Below are 13458 nucleotides of genomic sequence, written 5' to 3'. Positions count from 1 at the left end.
TGGAAGTAAAGAGTGGTCTATCGAGAAATTTTTAGTTGTGACGAGAACACATGTGGTACATCACGTGTTTTTATGTAAATAGTGAGAAATTTTATTTTTGTAAGTTATTAACTTTTTAACACACATATCCCACCATTTATATAGCAACATGTGGTTACCACCCCTTGTGACGGTTACATTGAAAAATCTCTCAGTTTATCCGAAAGATTTCGGTGTAAGGAGAACACGGTCCAATACCTAATTGTATTATAACATTTGGTGTAACAACTTCTAGGTTTATCCTTGCTCCTATCTCAATTCCATTCCCATTGCCATCCTTTGTTTTCCTTTTTATTAGGGTATGTTGATTAGAGTAGGGGTGGGCAAATGGGTACAGGAAACGAGGGTCAGGGTGAGAACGGGCCGGTTCTTAATTTTGTAAAAACAGAACGGGGTTGACCGGGATGAGCCTTTGAAGTTTTCGATTCGGGCCAGTTCCAAAAGTATAGGAATCGCGGGTACCCGGACCGGCCCGTTTGTGATTACAATGGACAGACGAGATTTAAGATATCATCTCTCCATCCAATCTCAACCGTTAGTTTCATCCCTAGCCAATTCCACCTCTCGAGTTCCAGAATCACCCTCAGTCTCTCAGACTCTCAACTCTCCCTCGACTCCCTGTCCATGTCCCTTCCTTCAACTCCAATTCTCAGACTCTCACTCACAGTGCTCACTGTCGTCGGGACGAACACAATAGCACCAACTCCGCCGTCGCGACCACCATCAATCACCCCATCACCATCGTCGAGCTCCAACACTCAAACTCTCACAGCGCTGTCGCGACCAACACAACGGCACCACCTCAGCCGTCACGACCACCATCATCACCCCATCACCACCGTCGAGGACACTGCTACCAGTACCAACCATCATCCCTCTAAAATTTAGGTAATTTTGAATTAGGTTTTATTATTAATGTGAATTTCTGGTGTAGGGATTTTAGGGGTTTTATGTTAGAATTTGTAGATTGGTGATTGAATCATGTTGCCACCATTTAGGTTTTTCTTAAAATTTGATAACAAAGTTCTTACGGAAAAATATTAATGTTATTAATGTTATTTGGGTTACTGAAAAATATGTTTTTACGGAAAGCAATGAGATTCATTGTACCGTTTTTATAAGTATAGGGTTTAGGATCTGGAATATGAACTGGGAACTAATTGAGGTGTAAAAATGTTTCAGGATCTGGAATATGAACTGGGAGAAGTAGAATTTAGAGATGAAATTTCGGATGTCAAGTTCAGTAAGGTGAGAATCATGTCTTGATCTCAATCTGTACAAATGATAGACATAATATTGCTTGGTGCCTATAATAATAGTTAATAGAGGCTGATTGTAACTGTAATTTTTCTGAAGGTTCTGAGTAAAATCTAGTTCGTGGCCTTTAAGTATCATTTTCGCATACTACCTTACTCTTCACTTGTTCTACGTTCTCTTGCTTCATTTAAAGGTAGGGTTCACTTGCCATAGGGTATCAAATCTCATTTACTCATATTGTTTGTATCTTTATTCTTTAGGACACTCGGTAGGCTGTGTTAATTTGCCATACACTTTGTTTGTTCCTTTCTTCGCATACGTATAAATGTAAAATCTATTGTGTAAAACATGTTAGTTTAGGCTTGGTAGGTATTGGTATAGCACATACAGGAAACTTTGGACCATTCATTTGATTTCTTTCATGATTCTAATTAATGAAAAGATAACATGTTTGATGATCAAGGGTGTTGGTACCATATATTGGGCCTCGTCTTTGGGCCTCACCCCTAAGCCCATGACAAATGTAAAAGGGGAGGGAGCCCTTATTCTATAAAAGGGACTCTCTCTCACCCTCATGAAAAGGGCCTCACATCAGAGAAACAAAAGGGTCTTAAATCCATCCCTCACAACAATGGAGGGTAATACCCTCTTAACCAAACAGAAAGCAAAATGGCAAAGGCTGCATCCACAGAGAGCTCACTTGCCAATCTATTGCAATCCATACATTCGTACAGTAAATGGAATCAACATCAGTGTGGACGTAGCCCAAACATTAGGGTGAACCACGATACATCTTTGTGTTCTTGAGCATTTGTGTGATTCACGGCCGGATTTACGTTGGTCCAAGATCCTCCGAATTTTGTGCATCAACATTTGGCACCGTCTGTGGGAAACGACATGAAAATCTATGTCAGTTCTCTTTCATTTTTTTCATCTCACCACCGTGAATCTGCACAACCCAGGAATGCACCAAAAACCCCACCCAAAATCTCTCTCTGTTTTTTCGTGAAGGCAGCAGCCACGGCGTCCCTCTCCTTGGTGATCTCCAATAATCCCAGCCACACGCTCTTCCCCAACGCAATGGCTCACGACACCAAGCCCAGGAAGCTCTACTACTCTCATTGCCCTACATTTCTTCTCCCTCATCACTGCTCTCCCATTTGCAGGTTTCTTTAGGGGCTCAGAGAGAAGAACCAATGGCAGCCATAGCTCGCGTCTCCAGAAAAGCCTTAGCCTCCTTCTTCGCCTCAAACCCACCAATTCTGCCATGTTCAACTCACTGAGTCAACTCGTTCCCTCACTCGCTCCTCCACTGCAATTCACCGCCAACCTCTTATTGGCCCGAGCCCTCAAATCCATCGCCAACCTCTCTCTCTCTCTCTCTCACAAAATCTGGTCTCAGCCTTCACGTCCATCCACGGTCGTCGTCCCCAAGCAGGTTTCGCCATGGCAGAGTCAATTCTCGAGCAGCTAACATGTAAGGTGGAATTGCAATCCCCGCATAGAGCAGACTCTATCCTGGCCCTTCTTAGCAGCCATGGCCTCTCTGCAACCCAGATTTCAAAGCTTATCCATTGCTACGACATCTGACTCTCAGGGACACGCTTAAGTCGGTGCTGATCCCTTGCTACGACATGTCGTCCCGGGCGTCGTTTTTGTTTTCGTGGGCGGACACGGTGGAGATGAACTGCTACGATTCTAAGATGATGGACGTGTGCGCTGCCACGTCGGCTCAACCAGCCGTTGAGGTGAGGTCGGTGGACGGGAGAACAAAGCTCATGGCCGTTGATGGTGGTATCGCTATGAACAATCCGACGACTGCAGCTATTACGTAGGTGCTAAATAATAAGAAGGAGTTTCCGTTCTGTAATGACATTGAGGATCTCTTGTTCGTGTCTCTCGGAAATTGAGAGTCCGAGTTTAGAAATTTGTCGCCTTCTGGTTACCTCAAAATCACCAGTGAATGAGCTTCGAACTTGGGTAATTCTCTATGCGGGCATCCCCTTGATGCTTGTCCTGGAGACGGTGGCGCAACTCCCAAGTTTACCATAGGAGGAGATAAGATCATTTTCTCATTATAATTCATTATTCCCTTGTCTGCCATCTGCCAAAAGAAAAAAAACAAAAAAGCTTTACTTTTTCTTTGTCTGCCATCTGCCAAAAGAAAAAAGCGAGGGAAGGAAAAACGAGGGCAGCGTGCGCATGTTAGGGAGTAAAAGAGGCAGTAATTGAAGGGAACCATGAAATAGAGGAACAGGCTGAAAATAAAACATTTTTTAGGCTTATAGCTCTCGGTTTGCATTCCCATTTGAAGAAAGCGGATCCTCGTCCACATTCTGCTACCCATTTAATGCAGGGGGATTCATTTTATAATGAGTGGAGCCTACACTGACTCTAGCAAATCAAGGAAGCAATATAAGTGGTTGTCGACCACCAACTTCTAAAAAAAGGATGAAACTTGGGGAGTGCATGTTCCCTGCCCATTTTCTGAAAATACCACGAGAACAAGATAAGATTTTTTTTTATTACTTTATTATTATTTTGATAAGATCCTTTTCTTATAATAATCCTATTATTATCCTTTTTTGATATTGTCTGCCATGCTTAAAAGAAATCACATCATCACATCATCACTAAAAATGACATCGTTTGCCTTACAGTGTGCATATTCTTTTACAGTATGCACATGCTTTACAACGTTTGCTTGTCTGCAATCTTCCTTACAATTATTTTATAAATTAATATTTTATTATTGCATCTTTAATCATTCCTGACTTCATTATTTAAAGGAGTAGGGTAAAACTTTATTATACAATATTTATTGGCCTAGAGTATTGTGACTGCCATTAAACTATGTCACTTATATAACATGTGATTTACCACACGACTAAATAAATTATTTATTTATAGAAGGCACATAGTACAATATTTTGCCTTGACAAACTTTGTCAATTTGATGTATTCATTATACGGTCATACTTATATTGTCATTTATTGTCAGGAATTATTGAGCAACTAGATCCACTGATCAACATTATTGCTGGTTAAAGAAGTCTACCAACACTATTGGTCAACCTATGGATCACTGAGCCACATGCTTATGGTGACAAATATTTAGTCTGAACAATGATCTCTTGTCTAACCCGACAAGCGGACCCAAGTCAAGAATCAACTCAGACTGAGTGCATGTCGACATAAAGTAGATACTTGCAATAAGGAATACCATGAGCCGAGCCGCCTCGCAGCGAGCATAGCCTCTAGCCGAGGAGCCTCGCAACGAGCATTGCCTCCAGCCGAGCAACCGCCTCGCCGCAAGCATAGCCTCTAGCCGAGCAGCCTCGCAACGAGTATCGCCTCCAGCCGAGCAGTCTCGTAACGTGTGATACCTCTAGCCGAGTATTGCTTTATGTTGAGCATTGACATGTCATGTTTATGTTGTTTTGGATTATTTGAGATTTTTGGACTTTGGAATTTGGATGTCTTAGACTTTCGGATATTTTGTATGTTGATTTGATTTTTAGATGTTCGACGATGTAATATTGTTATTTGGATGTATTGTTAATATATGAACTTGGATGTTGGACTTTGTATTTAGATTGGATGTGAATAAGGTGAATTTGTGCAGTTTGGAATCAAATCTGTGCAGATTGCAATCTGTGCAAATATGTGCAAATTTGTGCAGTTTGCAATCTATGCAAATCTGTGCAGATTATATATTTTTTTTCAAACAAAAAAAAAAAGGGACCCATGGACCTGGCCCGTTTCAATCGGGCCAGGTAAGGTCCGGTTCTCATATTAGAAAATGTAATCTCCGGCCCGTTTCCTTTGAACCCAGGTCCGGTCCTTTCAAAATTAGTCCTGGCCCGGCCCGTGCCCACACCTAGATTAGAGGGGTAATCATGAACGGTAAATTATGAATAAAGCTAATGCTATAAAGACTAAATTTGCAAACAAAATGATGTGTCACCAATGGGAATAAGTAAGTTTATTAATGTTTAAGTAAGAAACCAATCATCAACTTCCATGTCTCTTAGTTTCCAAAACTTGCTTTACAAATTTAGTCTTCATGGCATTACCCTATGAATAATACTACTTGTTTAGGTATGAGTGATGTAATATTGACAGTATGATTCGATACCGGTTATTCAGGTATGATAGTGATCCAATAAAATGTCGTTCAAATACAAAAACAATAGTTATAACGTAAAATTCACTTTTTTTTTTAATTGCTAAGATAAGTGCCCTTAAAAGATTATTCACGTTCACGATAATCTTTCTTTCTTAGCAAGTTAAAGTTTTAGGAGCTATTATGTTTTATGGAGCATTTGACTAATTCACAAGAGATTAGTTTTCAACCACAAAGGACCCCAAAACTTTATGTGACAAGCCAAATTGTCACCTATTGATGGAAGCCACAAATCCCAAATGGGATTGAATGTCATCACTCTCTCGTGGATAAGATAGGAAGATAAGCATGGATTGAAAGAAAAAGTTAAATATTTACACAAAAGAACAAAAGTTCTCTTAAAGAAGGTGTTGCCAACGACAGAGAGTGGCTGGAAACAAATAAGGGTAATGTTAGAAAGATCAAATTTTTTAAATTAAATTTGCAAATCAAATGATATGGTTGTTAATGATTAGATTATTACTTGAATGTTGATTAACGTGCTTATTTCATATTGGTAGCACATCATTTGGTTTATAAATTTGGTTTAAAATTTTGATCTCCCTAACATTATCCACAAAAAAATGACACAAAGTGGGCACGGAACTTTCAATCGTTCACGGATAATCATCCTACAAAACATCAACGGTTGACATTCTTGGTCTTTCTGAACTTGCACTAGTTTTAGAATGTTCATTGACATAACATATAGTGTAGTTAATGCATAAAATAACATGGCATTTGTTCAAAGGACTAAAGTCGAGTTTTCGTCTTACATAAGGCCTTTTACAATGGTTTAAGTGAGTTTGATTTCTATATGTTTGATGCAGTAGTTTGATAGAGTTTAGTTTTATCTATTTTAATTTGCATAAAATAAAATATTAAGGAGTTATTTTGGTATCTTTCTTGGCTTCTGTTTTTGGTTTTCAAAAATGATGAATGTGTTTGAGGCCTATTTGACTGAAAAATTATAGAGAGGGAGAGAAGGGTGTAGCTCTAGTGTAGAGGGAGATTTAGTGAATTCTAATGTGTGTATTGCTTTACTCCCATCGTTTATTTATTAATAGTAGTAGGAAAGGTAAATTCTTTATCCTTTAGGTATTACAACTAACATAGGACACTATCTAAAAGATACTATAAAATTCCAATAGGATTTACACAATCACATTCCTAACTAAATTAGAACGGCAACACTCCCTCTTGAGTGTATAAATACTCAAACAAAATGTTGCATCAGGTCTTCAACGATGAAGTAAGTTCAGTTGATGGAGTTGTCGGCACAATAAATGAATGCGAGTCTCAAATCATCCGGAATAATGCATTGGTAGTAAAACTCACAAAACCTCGCTATGGTAAAACCCAGTATGGGAGAAAAACTCATAGTTTAAGTAGAAACGAGAGAAGTTTGAATTAAGTTAAAACTATATTTCTTCTGTACGCAGGTAGAAAGCTCACAAGGGTATGACTAGCCTAGGATGGGTGCATCTTTAAACCCTAGTGAGTTATCAAAAACCCAAAGGAAAAAATGATGCTAATTGTAGGAAAAATTGTCTATTAAGATCAAGTGAGTATATTTTTGGATACTCCCTCTGAGCTTGACAAAACTATCAAATAAAAACTACAAGCAATTCAAATCAGACAATTGAAGCATACTAATTCCTTGGACAAGCTTCTAAAATGTAGAATGTGGCAATGACTTGGTAAAGAGATCGGCTAGGTTGTCTTGGAAACATATTTGTTTGACTTCAATCTTCTGATGCTCTTGTTGTTTATGTGAAAATAAGAATTTCAACGCAATGTTCTTGGTGTTGTCTCCTTTATTGTATCCTCCTTAATCTGGTCGATACATGCTGCGTTATCCTCATAAATCATTGTAGGGACGTCAACGATGGATGAAAGCCCGTATGTGCTTCGAATTTGTTTCATTAGTTGGGTACTCCACATGATACCGTTGTAGAGGGGTTCCGGGAACGATGAAAATTTTCTCCCAAGTGGGATGGTCATGGTCCAGTGCTGGTATTCTTCCAAAAGTCACGGCGAATTTCTCTTGGAAGTGGGGGATATGTGTTGGGTCGTCTCGATAAAACTAATTACTTTTTCATATGTAATATTATATATTTTTTACTTAAAAAGTTCATATTTTTTTATCGATTTCTCTTTGGTATGCTCAAGCCCTTTTATCTTCGAGAGCGTTTTGGTTGTGTATTTCGAGGAGTCCCAGGAGGTCATAGTTCAAAGATGGAGTGTATTTTTGCTCTCCATTTTAAAGTGGTGATGCTTATCTCCCTCTTAATTGTTCTTACACTAATTTAAATTTTGAAATTTGTATAGTAGATAAATGATATCAAATTCATCTAATGGTAATCGATGAGGTAATGAGCATCACTATCACTTTAGAAAGAAATTATTAAGTAGTACAGTAATACCACATCAGCATATGATATTTCCACTCGTACCTGCATCAGTAGTCATTTTGTCGGAAAAAAAATTATTTTATTATTTGACACACATTTCATCGTCCAATTCGTACCTGCATCAGTAATCATTTTGTTGGAACAAAAAATTGGATTGAAACTTTGAGAGAAAGATAGGAATGTGGTTGAAAGTAGTTGAGAAAATATGAAATTGTAGTGTAAGGTAGAGGATAATGAAAAGATATTTATAGAAAAGTAAAATCCTTTTTTTTTTCAAATTTTTTTTTCGGATTTTATTTAATTTTTTACTTTTTTTTTATTTTTTTATTCACCTAATTTGACACACCCCAACAAAAATCAGGGCGTGCTGGCCATCACGTGAGAGCGACGTAGTCATGTACACAGTGCGGAAGTAATAAAGATATAAGGAAATGCAAATAAACAAAAAACCAAATCAACTAGAGTACTAGATAAGATAAGGTGCGAGTGCAAGATTAAGTGTGAAATGTACAATCAGAGCATAAATAGCCTAAGTGCAGTCCGATGGAACCAGTACTAATTGTACAACACCTAAAGGTGATCCTACATTTGTGATGTTCTGTCAGAACCACCGACGAAATCCCTGTGATCCACCAAAGCACTTCTACCTAAAACCTGGAAGGGCACAAAACAGAAAGTGTGAGTGGGCAAAAACAAAGCTTTTCAAAATCATTTCATTTCTCAAAAGTTTTAACCCCTCGCCGTAAAACCTGTATAATTTCCCAGAAATATAATATATGCTATATCATAAATCATGCTCAGGATGAAAATCCATAGAAATATACCATGCCAAAGTATCTCAATGAAATGCTATAAGTAATCCAGTTAAAATATATCAATGCCTGATATCATATCAGCCAAATCCCCCTAACTTAATATGTACGGCTAAGTCTATAGCTCATAACCAATCTCAACCATATCAAATCCTGCACACAAGTCGGAACCACCTAAAGTGGTTTATACGACAAGACTAGGTGTAAAATAAATATGCTCTAGTGCTACGATCATGTGAAGGCTGTGCGAATGATCGTGGGTCACCTATGAGTCGGAACCACCTAAAATGGTATGTACGACAAGCCTGTGCACCTAACTTGGATCCAAGGTGAGCATATGGTGCGGGAGGTGAACATCACATGAAAGACTGTGCCCTAACTCTGGGCAGGAGCACTAACACCGGGGTTCAGGTTTATGAGCTCTCAATAGATCACATCATATCTCGCATGACTAAAGCAATCTCATATCTTTAATTTATGAACTTACCTGGTCCTTACCTATGCGTCTGCAGCACCAATCATAAATATATGCAACTACTAATGCATAATTAAAATAAGCAGATACTTTGCATGGCATTTTAAAACGTATAATCATTCAAATTCATTTTCTAGGAAAAATCTCAAGTATATAGGTATATATGGAAAACCAAAAGCCCACTCATTGATATATCGAAGGGTTATAGCCCCCGAGCATCGATTAATGACACTCGTCCTCTAGATATGTCTCACCTATATGTGAAATAACTAAATAAACGTTATTTAAAGCACATACACAAAATTAGGAATTAACTTCTCATACAATGCTCAAATGGGGTATTTGAATATACCAACGTGATCTACTCAACACCACGAACATCCTCATATTTTTAGAAAAATTTTCCGACCACCCACGCGCGGTCAAACATTAACTGAGTCTAACGGCCGTTAGAAATATTCCGTTATAACCTTAATAAAATTTGACGGCGTTACCTGACGCCGTTAGAATATTCCGTCAAACTTGACATAATATTCTCCTTCGTCTTCCTTAAATCGCCGGAGACCATCGTTGTCGCCGGAAACTGGGAAAAAGTTTAAACCTTCATATCTTCTTCGATTCTCAACCAAAATTCATGCATTTTATACCACAATGAAGCTTACAATGAGTAGAACAAAACCTTACCAATTTCAAGCCTTAAAATCCACGGGATCTTGCCAGAAAAAGGCACGATAATCTGTCTACCTCTGCAACTCGTCGAACCCGAGCTTCCCGACGTCCAAAACACTCCAATGTTACTCCCCGAGCTTCATGAAGATGTTTTAAGGCTTCCTATGACTTCAAAACTCTCTGAAAAGTCCACAATTACGATTGCATGAACAGTAACTCAAATCGGGAAATCTGGGTTCTTGGGTTTTCGCAGGATTCACGTTCTAAAAATGGTATGTATGTGTTCCTGGGCTCACAAAGAACACGAAGATGGCTTCTAAAACCTCGATCCGTGATTAGTGAGTTAGGTTTGAAGGTTGACCGTATGTATTGTACGAACAACGGAAGAAATCGAGAGGGAGAGAGAGAGAGAGGGTTAACGAGATTGATTGGTGTGTGTGTGTGGTCCAGGTTTGGCTAACCAAACTAAAAACAACTAAAACTTAAGTTCCAAATCTTTAGGAAAGGAAATAATTAGTCAAAATATTAAGCTTAAACCACACCACTACACAACGTACTCGACGTCCAAGGGTAATTTAGACATTTCACACCGCAAAGAATATCTTTTAGGACGGGCTGTGACATAATTAATCTCTACCGTTGGATTTTTAAAAACTTGAATTCCAACATTCCAGATTGTGCCATGTGGCACAACAATAAGATTTTCGATTTTTAAACTATTTTTTCTTTTTCTTTTTTAATTTATAAAGGCGAATAACGTGGATTGTTGATCTCAGATCCAACGGACGTGGGGTAGCCACGTGGCCTCCCCAACGGTAACATTTTCGAGTTTGCCGCGGGCCCCAAGCTTGAAATTCTGTCGGATGACGCGCGCTTGAAGCCCACGCGCCTAATGTAAAAAATATAAAAAACGTGGCTGACGTCTTCCTGACGTTAACCCACATCACATTGCCTTCGGGCGCTAGGGCCGGCGACTCGTGCTGGACCTCTCCCTTAGGCCTGCTCGAGCTAGCTCGGCAGCACACGATGGGCTTCATCACTTGGGCTCTTTGGCCCTATTCCTATACATGTCCCTCGAGCTAGAGCACACAGTGGAAGTGCTCTAACCACCTCCCACCTTCCACCCGATGATTGCCAACCCTGTTCTTAGCCTCCATAGCTTCACCCTTTGTGATAGGGAAAAACAAAACTAGAAACACGAGCAATCTTGAATGGACTCGAGATCTTCAAGCTCAGTGATTCAAATCAGAATCTCGAGCGAACCCTACCCTAATTTGACTCCTAAAACCCCTTGAAATATAGATTCGTCGGATAGTCGCAAATTTTCAAAGAAGAAATGGACTCCTCTGCTTGCCATCATCACCAGTACAGCTTCCGGTGTGGATTTTTAAGCCTTTGCTGGATTTTTTTGTTTTCCAAAGAGGAAGAAAAGTCAAGGACTCAATTGGTCATTTACTCTTCCACGTGTCTAAATATGATTAGCGGGTTCACCACTAGGCATTGCCACATGCTACTGTACAACACTATAATTTCTTCACTTTAGGATAGTGAGCACAAATATCTACTAGTTTCCATAGTTTTGATTTGGGATTTTGTCACTCTCTTCTCTTTAGTTGGTGGCACATTTAGTAGAATTTATGCGTGAGATTGTCCCTTTAAGAAAATAGTAAATTGTAGTAATGGTCCCTTAACTTTAACTCAATTGGATTAATGATCCCTAACTAAAAATTCATTACTATTGGTCCCTCAACTCATCAAAACGTGCAGCTATGGTCCCTCAACTAAAAATCCATTACCATTGGTCCCTCAACTTTATCCAACTAGAGAAATGATCCCTCTACTTTAACTCAATTGGAGAAATGGTTCCTCAACTTTAACCCAATTGAAGAAATGATCTATCAACTTTAACCCAATTGTAGCAATGGTCATTCCAACATAACTCATTTTGACAAAATTCTGACAAAAATAACCATAGCTACACGTTTTGATGAATTGAGGGATCCCAATTGTAGCAATGGTCCTTCCAACATAACTCATTTTGACAAAATTTCGACGAAGTTGACGAAAATAACCATAGCTACACTTTTTGATGAGTTGAGGGACCAATGGTAATGAATTTTTAGTTGAGGGACTATTAATTTAATTAAAGTTGAGGGACCATTGCTACAATTTACTCTAAAGAAAATGGGTGAGATCCTGATTGTCTATTAAAGAAAATGGGTGAGATCCATATCATATTTAGTTAATCTCTTTAAGGAAAAGATTATCAGGATTCTATCTAATCAATGGTTTTATGAAATCTATCTGATTTGGTAAAAGTTTACATTGTTTAAAATAGCGACCAAATTATCGATATTTTCGTCAAAATATTTGAAGGGTAGTGTTATTTACACATCCCTTTTTACTTCTCACACACTCTAGTTAATTTTTTTTTTCCATTGAACTTCTTTAATTCATTAGATCTAATCCGACGGCCGCAGATTGATAGTGACACACCCCGACCTAGGAAGGTTGAAGCATGTTGGCCGTCACCGTGAAATGACGTAAAGTGATGAGAAAAAAAAAAAGTGAATAAATTAAAGCTAAACTAGAACTAATTATACTAAACAGTGAAAGAGTGCGCAATCGTGGGAATAACCCACTACAATTATTCAAAGCTTAAAAGACAGTACGACTACCAAAGAGTAGTCAAAGCAGCTAGTACACTTATTACATAACAGTGATAAGTTCGTACGTCTAAATCGAAGATAATGTCATAACTGCCAAAGGTTCCTCGAGTGCCACGAAGAAATTAGCTATCTAGGTTTTGGAGGGGCGAAAAACAAAGTTGAGTGGGTCAGCAAAACAATGCTTATAACATAACCTTTATTTTCGAATATACCAACCCCTCGCCGTAAAACAAGTATAGTTTCCTTAAAACCAAACATACTACAATATAAGTATGAAGAATCAAGCGCATGCCAACAATATATATATATATATATATATATATATATATATATATATATATATATATATATCTCAAAAATGTGCCACAACATGAATAATTTACCACAATAGAAATATAGGCATGTGTTTGACAATATACTAACACGCAAGTATATACTAACATCAGTCTATACTAACACACGAGTCGGAGTCACCTAATGTGACATGTACGACAAGTTAGGTGTAATAATATACGCTCTGGTGCTACAATCACGTGAAGCTTGCGCTAAGCGCAATCACCTACAAGTCGAAGTCACCTAATGTGACATGTACGACAGGCTAGCACTTAACATAGATACAAGACGAGCATACAGTGCGGGAGGTGAACATACATGTGAAGGCTGGCCCTGGCCCCGGGCAGGAGCACTAACACCTGTGTGTAGTAATGATAAGCTAACTATATGAATATAGGTATGCTACACAATTCAAATCAATATACTAAACTCACCTGAATTTACCTACGTGTCCTGTAGAATCATTTTAGTATTCTTCCACAATACCATAATTATAAGTAGGTAAATATACGTATGAACATGACATAACCATTTTATGATTCCAAGCACAAAGCACATTTACCAAATTAAACTAAAATTGGCAATATAGGCATAAATCATTTAAATGCATTTTGTGGAAACTATA

General features: G+C 38.4%; 1 protein-coding gene across 1 annotated transcript; it reads left to right on the top strand.

Annotated features, from left to right (window-relative positions):
- The first annotated feature begins 366 nt into the window (after positions 1–366).
- Positions 367–3131, top strand: LOC139193384 (uncharacterized). The gene is made up of 4 exons (XM_070816384.1): positions 367–405; positions 1222–1287; positions 2308–2462; positions 2894–3131. The coding sequence occupies exons 1-4, from the start codon at positions 367–369 to the stop codon at positions 3129–3131; spliced, it is 498 nt and encodes a 165-aa protein (XP_070672485.1).
- Positions 3132–13458: the final 10327 nt, after the last annotated feature.

This window comes from Malus domestica, chromosome 17 (genome assembly GCF_042453785.1).
Source record: "Malus domestica chromosome 17, GDT2T_hap1".
NCBI classification, from domain to species: domain Eukaryota; kingdom Viridiplantae; phylum Streptophyta; class Magnoliopsida; order Rosales; family Rosaceae; genus Malus; species Malus domestica.
This window is presented reverse-complemented; position numbering and strand designations above follow the sequence as displayed.

Bases quoted from the DNA above. Each gene is read 5' to 3' on its own strand.
- LOC139193384 (XM_070816384.1), top strand. From the start codon at position 367: ATGGGTACAGGAAACGAGGGTCAGGGTGAGAACGGGCCG. The intron at 1,288-2,307 runs GTGAGAATCATG...TTTTTCGTGAAG, and splicing joins CGGATGTCAAGTTCAGTAAG to GCAGCAGCCACGGCGTCCCT. The intron at 2,463-2,893 runs GTTTCTTTAGGG...TCTGACTCTCAG, and splicing joins CACTGCTCTCCCATTTGCAG to GGACACGCTTAAGTCGGTGC.